This window comes from Mangifera indica, unplaced genomic scaffold, assembly GCF_011075055.1.
Source record: "Mangifera indica cultivar Alphonso unplaced genomic scaffold, CATAS_Mindica_2.1 Un_0040, whole genome shotgun sequence".
Taxonomy (NCBI): domain Eukaryota; kingdom Viridiplantae; phylum Streptophyta; class Magnoliopsida; order Sapindales; family Anacardiaceae; genus Mangifera; species Mangifera indica.
Genome location: NW_025401132.1, coordinates 26,835 through 42,805, shown reverse-complemented (window position 1 = coordinate 42,805; position 15,971 = coordinate 26,835). Strand labels below are relative to the sequence as shown.

Here is a 15,971-nt window from a genome sequence, read left to right as displayed (position 1 = left end):
TTGTAATTTGTCGATTACAAACTTCGAGGTATCATACTCAGGGAGTTTAGAGTGTCTCGCACGATAGATGCAACCGTACACGACATTCACACTAGTGTTATTAGAGACAAAAAATTTTTGATAGTTTCTAGGCATACACCGCAAGGCGATTAATTGATATTACGTTGAGCGGAGGGTGTCCCCTAGCAGTGCGAAGGCTCTAGTGATTGTGGCATTTATATGTTACGTTTCATAGAGTGTTTAGCATTGTCACGAAGCGTGGATTTTCCTCAAGAGTCGTCCACTTTTATGCATCGACATTTAGCCCAGCAATTGTATTTTCACTGTATCGAGTAAATCACGAATGTATATTTATTTTGATCATTGTTTTTTTTTTCACCTATACGAGAGTTGTTATGTGTGTGTGTGTATATATATATATTGTATATGTTTATGTGTATGATATACATTATCTATCATTATATATAGATATGCATTTGATTTTGTTGTTTAAATAATTTTGTCATGGAAAAAATTATATGAGAGTAGTAAGATGTTATTAACTTAAAATTAAATAAAATTATGGTATTAGTGAAATACTAAAATATTTTCAACATTAATATCATTATTACATATGAAAATTATCGAAATAGCAATATTCCATTTGAATTCTCAAGCGGATTGATAAATTATATAAAATAAAAAATCAAGATACCATTTTGGAATGTTACTTTTAATTAATTGCATGGACTTGATCATATTATTAGTTTATAAATAATATTGAATAAATCAATTGCATAAATTTTATAAGTTAATGTATGATGTTACATTTCATCGTTTAAATCACAGTAAATTGTTCACAGTTTTTATGTCACATATGAACACAGTTACTCAAATTAAACAATAATCAAAATACAACGATTACACATCATTTGAACAAAGACATAAATTATATAATTAATAAAACTAAACAGAAGGTTGTCAATATCTCGATCTTTTACCTTTTATGGATGAACTTTGTAGGAAGGAGCTTGGAACCGGTGATGGGCTTTTACATTAGGTTTGAACATGCCCTAGTTGCTTACAATGACTACATATCTTCAGTGTAACATTTTTCCCCTGTGAAGGACATCGATTTCTATTGGAAGGACAACCCAATCGACGACGATCAAGCATGAAGGGCAGGATAAGTCTTTCTTTTGGTGCATGCAACTATTCTAATTAGTTTCTAAGAGGGTTGACAAGTTCCGCATACATTGCACAGTAGAACTCGGTCCTGAAGAATGGATGAACCCATGCATTAACATTTGTGAGCCTCATATGTCTTGTAACAGCAACGACATACTTATATGAAATACGTGAAAGTGAAATTTTCTGCACATACAAAACATTTCATTGAAGTCCACAATGTCCATGTATCTACCAAAACCAACAACCTGAAACCAAAGAGTTGTAACTGGTTAAACTTCCAAGCGCGCAAACTTTAAAACATGACGATTGATCTTCTCTTCCTTCCATGGGGTAATAAAGTTGGGGCATCCATCTACAATTTGAAAAAAAAAACAACACATCTATTAATAACAAACATAAAAGAAGAAAGACATATTCAAATAGATAATAATAATTGGGTACGTACTTGCATGGTTTCTCCTCTCATAAAACTATCGTTGTAATGTACCTCTGCAAACATCGTGATAGGCAGACCTTATGCATGTCTAACAAAGGCATTAAATAATTCTACAATATTAGTTATCATTATATTATATCGATGCCTCGGAAAATGTGTCATACTCTATCATTGAAATCCTACCTCACGTAGATAAGCCCTAGCTTGAGGATTTATCGCATCAAGAGATCATATCATAGCCTCAAAATCTGCTTCTGTATATAATTTTGTGGTTTTCCAATATGCACCCACAACTTGTAAGGTAAAAAATAATACGAGAACTTCATGATCAAAAATTATAAAATGCTAAACAGAATAAAAATTTTATAAATGTTTAAACACATTACCTTTGAGTTGTGTTTGTACTTTGATCGCATGTTGCACAAAAGATTATGGCAACAACACCTATGGTGGACATTTAGAAAAACTTCAACCATTGTAGGATAAATAGCATGATGTCAATCCTAGATTATCCTTAACTCGGGGATTGCATGGATGTATTCTTTAACCTTTTTTGAGAAACCAACATCACGTATTGTGATTTTCTTTTTTACCGACATTGAAAGCAATTGGGTATATTTGGTTATTACCATCGAGGCCTACCATAAGAAATAAATGACCGAGATATCGACCTTTAAGGAAAGCAGTATCAATACAAATAATAGATCGAAGATATAGTCTAAATGCACAGACGAAACATCTCAATGTCAAGAAAAAATACTAAAATTGATGTTCATCATCCGTTTCAATAGTAATAACGATTCCTAGATTAGTACGCTCTAAATTATAGTAATAATCTGATAAAAGCATAAATGATTCTTCTAGTGAGTCCCTCAATGAATTTAAAGCCCAATTTTTTGCTCGTCAAGCCTGTGAATATGAAATGTTAATTTTATACTGGTTGACGATGTCGACAATTATCTCTTTAGGCTGATAAATTTAATCAATCAACACAAACTTTGACCTCATTAATTGACCTAAAGTTTGGGTTCTAACTTATCGGTGATGTGACATTATTTGATTAATTGAACATGTATGGGTTGGATCCATTTTAATGATTTGGAAGACTTCACTGACTTTGGCTTTGGTTGCAGATAGAAACCAGTGGCATTTTTCATCATTACAGTTAAACTTCCATCGCCCCATGTTAGACTTAAGTACCCTATATTGAAATCATTTCTCTAGGGCAAATTGATCCACAACATCTTTCAAGTGTTATTTGTTATAGAAAATATCACCGAGCTTTATAACATTCTCCTCTTGAATCGATCCTATACCACTTGATGATGTTGATGGTTGTGGAGAAAAATCAAAAAGCCGCCTAAATGGATTAGTTAGGACATTGTCAAAAAATAGCTCAAAATAATTTTTACCATCAGGATAGGATCTTTAAGCTACAAACAATTTATAACCCTGATAATATGTGACATATACTCAAACTCTGCCTCATTAAGAAAAATATTAGTCATGTCATTCCCTTCAAAGTCACCCCAGTCAAAAACCTTAGCTTTCTCTCTATGAGCCCATTCATTTGCAACATACAATACATCATTACTGAAATCAATCAAGTCTTCCAAATCATATTTTTTTTTAACCTCACTAATTTGTTCTTCTTCTTCTTGTCCTTTGATCAGAGTACATGTAACAAAAATAAGAATATATTTATGAAAATATTAAGACATATCAATAAGACCTTGGACATATTTATCATTCTAGATCTATACCGAGCAATCAAGCTCAATTTTTCTGAGCTTTATAGATAGTTGAAGGTAGTTTCTGATTAGATTAAGACCGCAATGCTCACTCAGAAGTTGAATAAATCCTTCAAATATTGTTTTAGAAAGAATTTTAATCAATTGTTTACATCCTCCAATATATTTCATTGCATTGTCATCACACTGAATTCATTCTCCTTGAAAACGAACCGACGCATAACCAATCATTTTAATCATCAATTCTACAATGATAAATTTTTGGGAAAAATTAAACATTTATAAGAAAAAATCCACAATATCAAATTATAGGTTGCATATATATGTGTATGTGTATATATATATATATATATGTGTGTGTGTGTATCTATATAGATATATCCATACATACATACACACACATATATATGTGTGTGTATGTATGTATGGATATATCTATATAGATACACACACACACACATATATATACCACCTATAATTTCTCAAAATGTCTTAATTTACTCCTAACTTGTCATTTAAAACTGTCTAAAAAAGTTTAATATTAAAATACTTTTATATTTTTCTAAAATTTTAATTAACCCCTTATGATTAATCTTACATTTCATATAACACCCTCATATGTTGTCTTGTATCAAAATACATCTATCTATTCTTAACATTTCATTTGAAACATTCTTATAATGTTTAATATCAAAATACCCTCATATTTCTTTAACATTTTATGTAACAGTTCATTTAACCCCGTTAAATATTGTTATAACATCCCTCCCCATAATTATTATCCTTCGAAGGAGAAATGTTACGAATTAATATCTAGAGCGTCTATTTTTTTTTTTAAAAACTACTTTAAACTAAACTCATTACTAAAAGTGTTGAGAAATTATTTTAAGAAAATAAAAAATCTGAAAGCAAACAAAAGATGTATATATCTCATATGAAAACTCATCTGAAAGAATCTAGAAACATGGAGTAATCATATACAACTGTACAACCATCTCAAGTAGGTCAAACGTCAACAAGACATACAATTGTATGCATGTAACATAAACCAGAGATAACCTGCTCCAGCCAGATCTATCTTCGTTGACCTATGCCTCGCAGCTACCACGATCACATGTACCTACAATCATGAAAGAAAATGAAGTGAGAGATAAAAACACTCAGTAAGGGAAAAGAATTAAGTAAACTATCTCTTTTCCTGTTCTAACTCACTCTCGGGACTCAATCTCACATCATAACCTTTATAAGGAATCGAAAGGATAATATAATTCATTTTTTACTATTTGGGTCATACTTTGTCCCATCTGATGTCTATTTGATACTTTCTAAAATTTGACTACAAGGATTTGACACTTTTTTAAGCTCGAGTTCTCTTCCTTTCTCTCACTATACCATTTCTGAATTTGAATTGTGTTTTACTACGAGCATGCTCTACTACGAGCGGACTCTACTATGGGTCTATGTCCTACTATAAACATGTCCTACTACGGATGTGCCCTACTATAGGTGGTGTAATGTAAAGTGCCCCCTCATAGTTCATAGCATGCATACGTGTGTTATATCTTACTAATCTAGCTTTTATCTAAAACTATCCATAACCTACCAAACCATACTTTTGGGATGACCCCTGAATCTTGAGCCCTAAATTCCTTTTCTTGCTTTTCTTTCTTTTCTTCTTCTTTTCTTTTTCTCTCCGCTCTTTCCTTTCCTTTGTTTCTTCTCTCACTTTTCTTTTTCTCCTCCTTTTCTTTCTTTCTTTCTTTCCAAAACTGTAAATCACTGTTCACGGGACGATTCACTTGGTAAAGCAATATTTTTCTTCATACAATCTAATAATCCAAACGGTCTCAAATTCATACAAACTATATATCATTGAAAAGAGGATTCAAAGAGCTTTCCAACAAGCTATAACAACACTCATGATTCATCAAATAAGGCAGTCAAAATATATGATGAAATCAGTGACAAAAAAATTGTATTCACTATTCATTTGGTAAGACAATCTTCTTGTTCATGCAATTTAATAGTCCAAACGATCTCTAATTCATACAAGCTATATATCATTGAAAATATAATTCAAAGAGCTTTCCAAAAACCTATAATAGCACTCATGATTCATCAGATAAGGTAGTCAAAATATGGGATGAAATCACTAGCAAAAAACCATATTCATTGTTTATTTGGTAAGATAGTCTTTTTTTTCCTGTAATTTAACAGTCCAAACGGTCTCTAATTCATACAAGTTATATATCATTGAAAATAGGATTCAAAGAGTTTTCCAACAAACTATAATAGCACTCATAATTCATTAGATAAGGCAGTTAAAACATGGGACGAAGTCAGTGGTAAAACGGTAAATATCATCCAACTCTCTGCCATGAACAAACTAACACATATAGATACCCCAAATAGCAAAACAACATTTCTCAACTTCAAAATCATCATTTATAACGTAGATCCAAGGAACCAAAAGCATAAAATATGAAACATATCAAATATAATACCTCTTATCTTTTCAAGCCAAATTTTGCAAGTTGACTTTTGTCTTGCTTCCTTTATCACCAAAACCACTTTAAATCAACACCAAAACACACTAACATATTCATATAACATGCATCCAATATAATAAACCTAGGTAAAGGGAAAGAAAGAAGATCTCTTGGTTACCAAGGCTTCCAAAGTGCTGCTTTGTTTTCTTTTCTTATTTTGTCTTCAAAAACCCCTTCAATTGCTTCCTTTTTCTTCACAAAACAAAAGAAAACAGCACGAAGAAGGTTGGTTGTTAGAATGGACAGGAGAAGATAATAGAAAAAGGCTTGAAGTTTTCCTTTTTTTGTCTTTTCTCTCTTTATATATATCCATACCTTTTAATATGGACATGGATATGGATATGGATATGGATATGGATATATATATATATATATATATATATATATATATCTTTATCTTTTTGTCATTATTATTATTATTATTATTATTATTATTATTATATATAAACACACACATACATGTGAACATATATATTTAAAACTGAAAATATCTCGAAACAGGGTCAAAAGACATAAATGCCTCTGAAACGTACCTGAAGGTATTACAGTTGTGTTCTCTTGAAATGCATCTATCTACTCTTGACATGTCATTTAAAACTATCTAAAAAAGTTTAATATCAAAATACCTTCCATATTTTTTCAAAATTTCAATTAACCCCTATAATTATCTAACATTATATATAACACTCATATATTGTCTTGTATCAAAATACATCTATATATTCTTATCATTTAATTTAAAATGTTCTTACAATGTTTAATATAAAAAAACTCTCATATTACAGTTGTGTTCTCTTGAAATGCATCTATATATTTCTGACATGTCATTTAAAACCATCTAAAAAAGTTTAATATCAAACTACCTTTCATATTTTTATAAAATTTCAATTAACCCCTATAATTATCTAACATTATATATAACACCCTCACATATTGTCTTGTATCAAAATATATTTATATGTTCCTACCATTTAATTTAAAATGTTCTTACAATGTTTAATATCAAAAAACCCTCATATTTTTTTGACATTTCATTTAACCCCTATAATTATTTGACATTTCATTTAACACCCTTAAATTTTGTGTTTAATCCATCTACTTCTGACATGTTATTTATACGAAAAAAGTCTATTTGTAAGAAAAAAGTTTTTATACGAATCTTAACTCAAAACTTAATACCTTCAGGTAAGTTTTAAGTTAAGACTCGTATAAATACATTTTTCTTACAAATGGACTTTTTTCAATTCGAATTCAGAAATATAAACTTCTTCTTTCTGAACGAACTTGCAGTAATTGATATTGAGTAAAAATAAGAGGGAGAATAAATGTTTGAGTGATATGAAAAGTATATGTAATGAAAGTGAGGGTGAGAGATTTATATAGATGTGGTGAAGGGTAGTTTTGGTATTTTCAAAAATATTTAGGGCATTTTTGCTTAAGAATAGAAAAAATAGACATTTTTGCTTAATAAAAAGGTAAAATGGGTATTTAATTTAATTTCCTTTTTTGAAAAGTTAAAAGGAAATTATAAAATGGTAGAAAAGTCATAGATAATATTGAAAAGTGGTGAGATTGCAGCACATTTATTGTTCTATATTTAATAAAAATCTGAGTTGGCTTGCATAAGCCATGATTGAGACCGAGCCAATTATTGGCTCACGAGCTAAACCAAATCGAATTTGATCTTATTCGAGTTCAACTTGTTTTCTAAATGAGCTATGTTTTATTATTCGAATTCGAATCGAGTTACACCGAACCAAATTGGCTTTTGAGACTGAGCCGACTCGGCTTATATCTAGGCCTACTTACCCCCATGGATCATATGTTGTTAAATAAGTATGAATAAATTTATAAAAAAAATTATACACATAATATTACTTATTAAATATTTGTGGAAACACAAATATAACAGCTTAAATGCCTCCCTTTGAAGCCAAAATTTACATGTTCATCAAAACCCCCAAGATTTGTTGCCATCATAGTGTTGTTGAGCATTTGTAGATTAACAGCATGCCAAGAATCATTACCACTGGAGCAAATATTGTGGCATAAGCATTGTTTTAAGAGTCATTAAGCTCATGATGAATCAAAAAATGTTTGGAAATAAAAAAAAGGAGCAATATTACATGTATACATTTTTAGGTACACGATTGAATATTAAGTTAATGTGTCATCGTATAATTGAGTATTATTTTATTTTTAATTTAAAATATATATACATAATTTTATTAAATAAATAATGGTCAAATGCAACTGGGTATTACAAAATAAGTAGAAAAGTAAAAGAAAAGCCTTGCCCAACCTGAAACTGCACTTTAGGATCAAATAATCTTTTATAAATTTTTGTTGTTCACAGTAGTTTAATTATGTTTTAATTTCCACTTTATGGAAAATTCTTCTTTATTATGTTACTTAAATTTTACTTATTCCTGGAACAGTTCTTCCTCCTTTTGAAACCTGCAATAATTCAAGTCGCCACCTCATTTTCTTGCTTTAGAAGTGGCCTTATCTTTCAACTTTTACATAAATAGTGGAGCAGCCAACCAACCCTTTTTCTTTTTACTATTTTAATACCTTCGTCTTTATACAAATGTTTCAAACTTGGATCATCAAAGTCTAAATTGATTAAGTCTTTCAATCCCCACTTGAAGGAACAACCGAATGGTTTCAGCTCCAGAGTCCATTGCCTCAAAGAAATGATTTTGAATTAATTTTAGGTTCAACTTCTCTACCTTTAACTAAAGGCTTCATTTTTATTATAGAAAAGGACCAATTTTTCCAAGTCAATTTTCTATGGTGACAAACAGGAGTGGCTGAGAGCTACCCTTTTGTTTCTCTGCTTCGTGGTCCATCATTTGAGGAGTCTAAATTAAGGCGTAAAATGTAATTAATATTTGTAAATTGAAGCCTCAGTTTGTCACAGTCTGGGGAATGATCACAGGCGAGCTGTTCAGTTCAGTGTTTTACCCAAGGGAAAAAGACAATTTTTTGTTAAATGATAATTTTTTTAAATTTTTATTGAGTTTTTAAAATAAAATTATAATTATAAATAAGTAATTAAAATTTTAATATTTATTCACCTTGTGCGGAAACAAATCTTTTGGCCATTATCCAATTTAATTCCGGGACTAAAATAAATGCAACCGCTGTCCCTTTGAGAAAGCACGAATATATCTCTCTACTATGTATAACTTTGAACAAAAAGAAAAATTATATTCAAAAATTACAGTCATCTCAGCAATAAAATCCCAATCTTGAGTCTTGAATTACCAACCCAAAAAAGTAAGGAAATTGATTCGGTAATGGTAAATGAGTGAGAATCATGTGATCCACCACTATCCAAAGAAGCCATAAATTGTCCACCAACAAACCTCCGTTTTGTTTTGTTTTTATTTTCTCTTGTGGAGTAAGTTGTTTTTGTGTTTACCAGTCCTTCTAACTCTTAAAAAGACCTATCTTTCTCCTCTGTTTTCTCTGTTTGTCGGTTTGTTTTGTTTTTGTTTTTGGTTACAATGGCTTCTAGTGCTTCAAGGTTCATCAAGTGTGTCACAGTTGGTGATGGAGCTGTTGGAAAGACTTGCTTGCTTATTTGCTATACAAGTAACAAGTTTCCTACTGTATGTACTCTTTCTTCTTCAACATCATCCATCTGTGTTTGTCAGTCTCTTTTTTTTTTGTTTTGGGTGTATTATTTAGTGCTTTGATGCATCTGGGTTCAGGAGACGGCAGCTTTTCTGTGCTTTTTCTGACTAACAAAAATTACAAAATTTGCTTTTGTGTGAACTTGCCTTTTGGCTTTCATTTGCCTTTCTAGATTTTCATTTATGATTTACCTATTCTTTTATGTCTACTTCTTTTTCTGGGAAATTAAGATAAGGAGAAGGAGATTCTTTTGTTATTCTGGTTGGCTCTTTCTATTTGTAGATTTTATAATTTGATTTCTAATTGTTATTGCGCTTTCCAGGATTATATACCAACCGTGTTCGATAACTTCAGTGCAAATGTGATAGCTGAAGGCACAACTGTCAACTTAGGCCTCTGGGATACAGCTGGTATGATTTCTCTGATTTACAGTCACGGTCATTTAAGCTTCATATATTTTCTCCTTTTTTTTTTTACTGCAAAGACAACATCTCTACCAAATTTAGGCAATTTATCATGTTATGTGTATTTCAATGAATATCATAGGGCAAGAGGATTACAACAGGTTGAGGCCATTGAGCTACAGAGGAGCAGATGTTTTTGTCTTAGCTTTCTCTTTAGTTAGTCGGGCAAGCTATGAGAATGTTCTGAAAAAGGTGCATTAAGCTGAATTTGATTTTATTTTATTTGAGCATTGTATTGCCGTTTTCTAATATGTGGGTACTTCGTCAGTGGATCCCTGAACTGCAGCATTACTCTCCTGGAGTACCAGTTGTATTGGTTGGAACCAAATTGGGTAAGTCAGAAAGCATAAAATCATTAATACTGCTCCAATGCAGTATCGTTTATGGCTTATTTCTTGTTTGCTGTCAGTTGCTTGTGACATTAAATCATCCTTCAGTGCCACTGATTCTTAGAAAATGTCTTGGTAGATAGGCCTTCATCTTGTTTTATGGATGTAGAATCATTGATAATAGGGGTGGGTGTGGCATATTCCAGTTATAACCCATCTACAAAAGACACTGTTTTGCATGCTTTTAAAAGCAGGACTAACACAGAAAACATAAACTTAATTTCACTGATCGTTAACGAGCATACACTAGAAGATGGCTAACATTGGATGGCATGGGATATTGAGATGACTGATCAGTCATTTTGGATTACTTATTTACATAGAAGATGAAATCATACTGGTCTTGTCCATAGAAAAAACTGAAATGGTGAACCCATAAATTATTTTGTGGTCATAGATGTTCTGTTGTAGTTTGTGAAGGAAGCAGTGGAATAGTAATGAATGCAACTATAAGAATTTTGTGGCACCCAAGACTATGAATATCAGTTTGAAGGAATATTATTAAATTCAATTCTTCATGTACAAAGTTTAAGAGTAAATGCATTGGTGAGGAGGTTATTCCGTTGTTAGGCATCTGAGTACTGGAGGTAAAAAAATTGAATGTGAATCAAAACAGTGAAACAAACATTTAGTGGCAAATAATCTGACAATAAGCACATGCTTACACATGAAAGGAAGAGGGTTTCATTAATCATAGACAGTCGGGTGAGGATTTTGATGATTTGTTGAGGTGAGTTGAGGTTTTTTACTTTAATGTGTGATACAGGACTTTTAAAGAGTATTAACTTGTCAAACTTTATAGTTCAGGCTGAAACAAGTTCTTTGTAGTGTGATTTAATCTAGGTTTTGATATTTAACCCCTTGATGAAGAATAGAAACTTTTAATTTGGGTGCTGTATCATTTGAGAAGTCTCAGGTTGTAACCATCATATATTGTCAAAAACACAGTTTTAGACTTTGACAGTTTCATCTTTATTGTCTGTTAATGAAGACTATAAACATGTATTAAAGGTTAATTGTCTGTACTTACTAATTCTCTAGTTATCAAGTAATAATAAGTTATTTTCAAGTAATCACCCAACCAAGACCGTAGCCACAAAATCAACTTGAACCCAGAGAATAGACTAATCTTAGTGAGACCCTACCGATACTTATACTGCCAAAGAAAGAAATTGAAAGGTTAATTTAGGAGATGAAAGAAGATGGTATAATTATGCCCAATTCTAGTCCTTTTTCCTCACCTGACCTATTGATGAGGAAAAAAAATTGATCTTGGTGATTTTGCATGGATTATTGAGCTTTGAATTAGGCCATCATTAAAGACAGATTCCCAATACTAGTGACAAATGAGCTTCTGGATGAGTTATGTGGGACAAAATACTTAGCTAAATTGTATCTGCAGGTTGACACTACCAAATTCCTATGCATTAAATTTTTGCCCATATAGGAAGTTTATGCCAGTATTTTTTTTTTTTTTTTGATATTCTAGTATATAGCCCTAATTGGGAAGCCCACTATGACTTTTGAATATGGTGCTTTCAATTTGAACCACTTACCAAATTTATGTCAAAATAGAAAAATATTGCCTTGGATATACAAAAATGCAGTACTTGGGACATGTCATCAATCAAAGCTGGGTGAAGATGGATTCCAACAAGATTCCAACAAACAAGCCAGCCACGGGCTCACTAGTTATTACCACAAGTTCATAAAAACTATGGAAGAAACTCCACCTTTTTTGAGCAAAATTCTGAAAAATAATAATTTTACACAGCCCCAAGAAGCGAGTGATGGTTCAAGAGCAAGTACCAGCATCAGGATATTACAAACCTATTCATTATTGAATGTGATACCTCTAGTATTGGTATTGTTGCAGTTCTTATATAGGGAAAGAGACCAATTGCTTTCACATCTCATGTTTTCCTACTTTTTAGGCTTGAAAGTCTTTCCGTATTTCCTTTTTTCCCTTTCCTTTATTTAAGACATAATTTATGTGCTTTTGGCATTATGGTGAGTGCCCAGAAACATGCACCACTTTGCTTTTTTTTTTGCAGTGTATGTAAAGCATCCTTCATAAAAAGGCAAAAGGAGATTAGAGATGATTTCACCAAAAATTACTATAGTTGTGTTAAGATTAATTCTCTCCTTGAGAGCTTCTGCTAGCCAAGAAATATTCCTTGATGTGGTAGAGGCAAAGTGAGACCCATCTATGACAAGGCCATAACAGCCTTCAACAACTGTTTAACTTTATTATAGAGAATTTTTCATTTTCATCCCATATTACACTGGAAGAAGTTTTGAGCTGCATTTATATTTATTTTCATTTATCATGGTAAATTAGTTATTTGTAACAAATTTAATAATCTCAACATTTATGTGGTTTAACAACATGCAGATCTTCGTGATGATAAACATTATTTGGCTGATCACCCAGGAATGGTGCCTGTGACCACTGCACAAGTATAATTCTGTTTATTACTTACTTTATGCTCTATCTTGAAATATTACAATCAATGCTCTAAATTCTTGGTTGCATCTTTATTATAAAATCAGGGAGAAGAACTCCGTAAACAGATTGGTGCTGCATATTACATTGAGTGCAGCTCAAAAACTCAGCAGGTATGTCAAAGCATGGCATGAAAGTTAGTCTGGACACTCAACAATGCTCTTTGCCTGATTATCTGAAGGAAAATTAAGTTCTTAGGAGACATGATACAACTAGCGCCAAAATCTTTATTATGAATAATATTGTAGCTCTGGTGTTATTATACTAAACCTGTCATCCTCCCAACTTTTATGGATCTTTTGAAGATCATGACTATGCTTCTTTGATGCTGGTATTCCCATTGTTAAGACGCTCTGTGCTTTTACTGCACCCGTCGAATACTTGGGTAAATTTAACTAAGATGTTTATTTTGTGAAATTATTAACTGACGATCCTGTGCTGTTGGGTACACATCTTGAACTATGATGGTGATCAATCAATAAATCGTATCTGTATTGAAATGGGAAATTAGAAAAATTGACCAACTTTGGCTTATGATGACACTGTGACTGAATGATATATTTGACTTATTTATTGTTCAAAAATAAATAAATCCTGTACCCAGGTTGTATCATGTTATTCCTAGACCTGAACCGGGGATTTATTCCCCTGGCAAATATGACAGACCTGAGTTTTAATAAGCCTATCTATTGCTTTTAGAGGCAGTCTCTAATAATTTTACCCTAAGACACTTCCATTATACCTATGATACCATGCTATAGATAACCTGAGTCTATCCCATTGCAGAATGTGAAGGCAGTGTTTGATGCTGCAATCAGGGTAGTTATCAAACCTCCACAGAAACAAAAGGAGAAAAAGAAAAAGCAACATGGAGGATGCCTACTGTCAGTATTTTTATTTCTCTGTCCTACTAAGACTTGATTATTGCCTCTTGATTGTGTTTTTGCAACATGTTATAATGTGCAGTTGGGAATTTCTAATAAGATATCTATTACCATTCGCCTATAATGTACTTCATCAATGATCCCTCTCAAGCATCCATCTTGTAATGAAGATTGGAAATACATGTTTGAAGATAAGTCCTGAATAATTAATGATACAGGCAATTAACTTTTTAAACATCACCCACTACCGCAAAAATTAGTAGCACATGTTAATGGCATACAGGGAACCATTTTTATTTTCTTACCTAGTAGTTCTCAATACTTTTGCGGATACAGTATCGTGGTGTGAGAAAGAGAGCTGGTGAATTTTTTTGTCCCTCCTTTCGCATTCAAATTATTCGGTGATATTTTTTCTTCGTACATATATTCGTTTATCTGGGTTTCTCTATTTTTCTTTCTTATTGGGTAATTTAACTTGCAGAAATGTCCTTTGTGCTAGAAACCTTGTGGGTCTGAAATGAGAAACATCTTCATCAACATAATTGTGCACTGATTAGTAGCTTGTTTGAACGTAGAAATGACTGCCTAGATATTCTTCACGACGCTGCCGGGGTCCTTTGCGTTTGATTTCCATGCAACCCTGTTCGGATCCTGTTTGTTTGGTTGCCGTGGAAACTTTTTCAGTAGGCTGCAGTCAACCATCTAGATTTCGTGCTTTTTCTATCTAATCTTATGATCTAATCATTGTGAGAAAAGATATCACCAAGACACTAATCTATATGATCAATCATTGTGGGTTACCGATGCATTATGAGAATTTACTTTATAGGTGTGTTTTTGTTTTGTCTTAGTTTACCGTGTTGCTCTGAACTAGTTAATTGACTTCTATCTCACGTATAACCTTTGTCACTGGCTTATCAATCAGCATATATGGTTCAGGGCATTCTTGTTGACAGTCACAATTATTTTCAGTTAGCAAACCTACCACAACAATTGGGTTTGCTGACATTCTTGTCTTCAAATTTGGTACAAGACATTCGCCCTTTTCTGCAGTCAAAAGCTTGCCAATGGGTGGACGAATCATATGACAGTGAAATTGAAAAAAATCAGCTATAAAAATCAAGCAGTGAAGACATACCCACCCACAGCCATTCCTGATTGAAAGACTTCACTAAATATTTACACAAATAAGCAATGCAACAAATTGAGGTTCCTACAAGACCAAGTACCAACAACTAATACTCACCAAAGCTGAAAACATTTGTTGACAAAAAATAAATGTGTAATTCGTGATGTTCATCTTGATGCCAAGATGAAAACGTTGTGTACCAAACAAATTGTGGTGCCTTAAAAAATTGGATCCTGCCTATCAAACAAAACGTGGCAGGAAAACAAAAAGGGGCATCTATACATTTGTTTCAAAATTCTATGTCAGTCTCTGCAATTGAATTCCTGTCTCTGTCATCCTGGTCATTCCTAAATAGAAACGTTCAAAGAAATAATTGATACATATCCGACACACCCAACATTTTGATTTGGCCAACCAATACCTAAAGTACCTAAACCCAAGCTGGCTTTATGGAGAAACAGATACTAAGAGAATGTAGGTTCTCAAAAACAACATACTGTCATACAAAGTAACATTAACAGCTTATGTTGGAGGGTCAAAAGTCACAGACCACAGACAATAAATGCAGAGGATTCAAAAATCAATCCCGATTATTCTCTAACTTTTTCAGATCAGTAATTCACACCTGAATTTTATTTATTCATGAAATTTCTCAAGTATCAAGAGTTCATCACCACCATCAATAATCAGAATCCACTAAAACTCATAGAATTCATAACATTAGTAACTAAGCCAAAAATATCACAATACATCACTAGTAATGATATTCACAGAACTTTGTTTTTCATATTAGACATTAAAAGAAATTTCAACAACTGGACCCAAGTGCACGACATATCAGAGGGAATCTTTAAAATTATTAGTTCAGTTTCTCCATGTTACAGGAGTCATCTTTAAGGCCAACTCAATTGAACATCAGTCCACAATGATAACACAAATGCAATTTGCAGACAAAATGCACAAGACAAAAGTTAATGTTGTAAATATACAGGATCATTATCAGCAATCTTATCTAATGGCTAAGATGGGCAAATATCTAAAACATATTAGA

General features: G+C 32.3%; 1 protein-coding gene across 2 annotated transcripts; it reads left to right on the top strand.

Annotated features, from left to right (window-relative positions):
• Positions 1 to 9,061: 9,061 nt before the first annotated feature.
• LOC123206513 (rac-like GTP-binding protein 3) lies at positions 9,062 to 14,641 on the top strand. Of its 2 annotated transcripts, XM_044623744.1 has the most exons (8): positions 9,062 to 9,523; positions 9,871 to 9,958; positions 10,095 to 10,204; positions 10,281 to 10,344; positions 12,797 to 12,861; positions 12,955 to 13,020; positions 13,694 to 13,791; positions 14,273 to 14,641. In XM_044623744.1, the coding sequence occupies exons 1-8, from the start codon at positions 9,419 to 9,421 to the stop codon at positions 14,310 to 14,312; spliced, it is 636 nt and encodes a 211-aa protein (XP_044479679.1). In that variant the 5' UTR covers positions 9,062 to 9,418; the 3' UTR covers positions 14,313 to 14,641. The 2 variants fall into 2 exon arrangements, with proteins under 2 accessions (XP_044479679.1, XP_044479680.1); XM_044623745.1 differs by lacking the exon at positions 13,694 to 13,791 and having other exon boundaries at positions 9,063 to 9,523.
• The last annotated feature ends 1,330 nt before the right edge of the window (positions 14,642 to 15,971 follow it).

What these genes read in the sequence shown, in the direction of transcription:
- LOC123206513 (XM_044623744.1), top strand. Translation starts at nt 9,419, where the DNA reads ATGGCTTCTAGTGCTTCAAGGTTCATCAAGTGTGTCACAGTTGGTGAT. An exon ending in CAAGTAACAAGTTTCCTACT is followed by an intron (nt 9,524 to 9,870) that starts GTATGTACTCTT and finishes TGCGCTTTCCAG; the next exon opens with GATTATATACCAACCGTGTT. An exon ending in AGGCCTCTGGGATACAGCTG is followed by an intron (nt 9,959 to 10,094) that starts GTATGATTTCTC and finishes TGAATATCATAG; the next exon opens with GGCAAGAGGATTACAACAGG.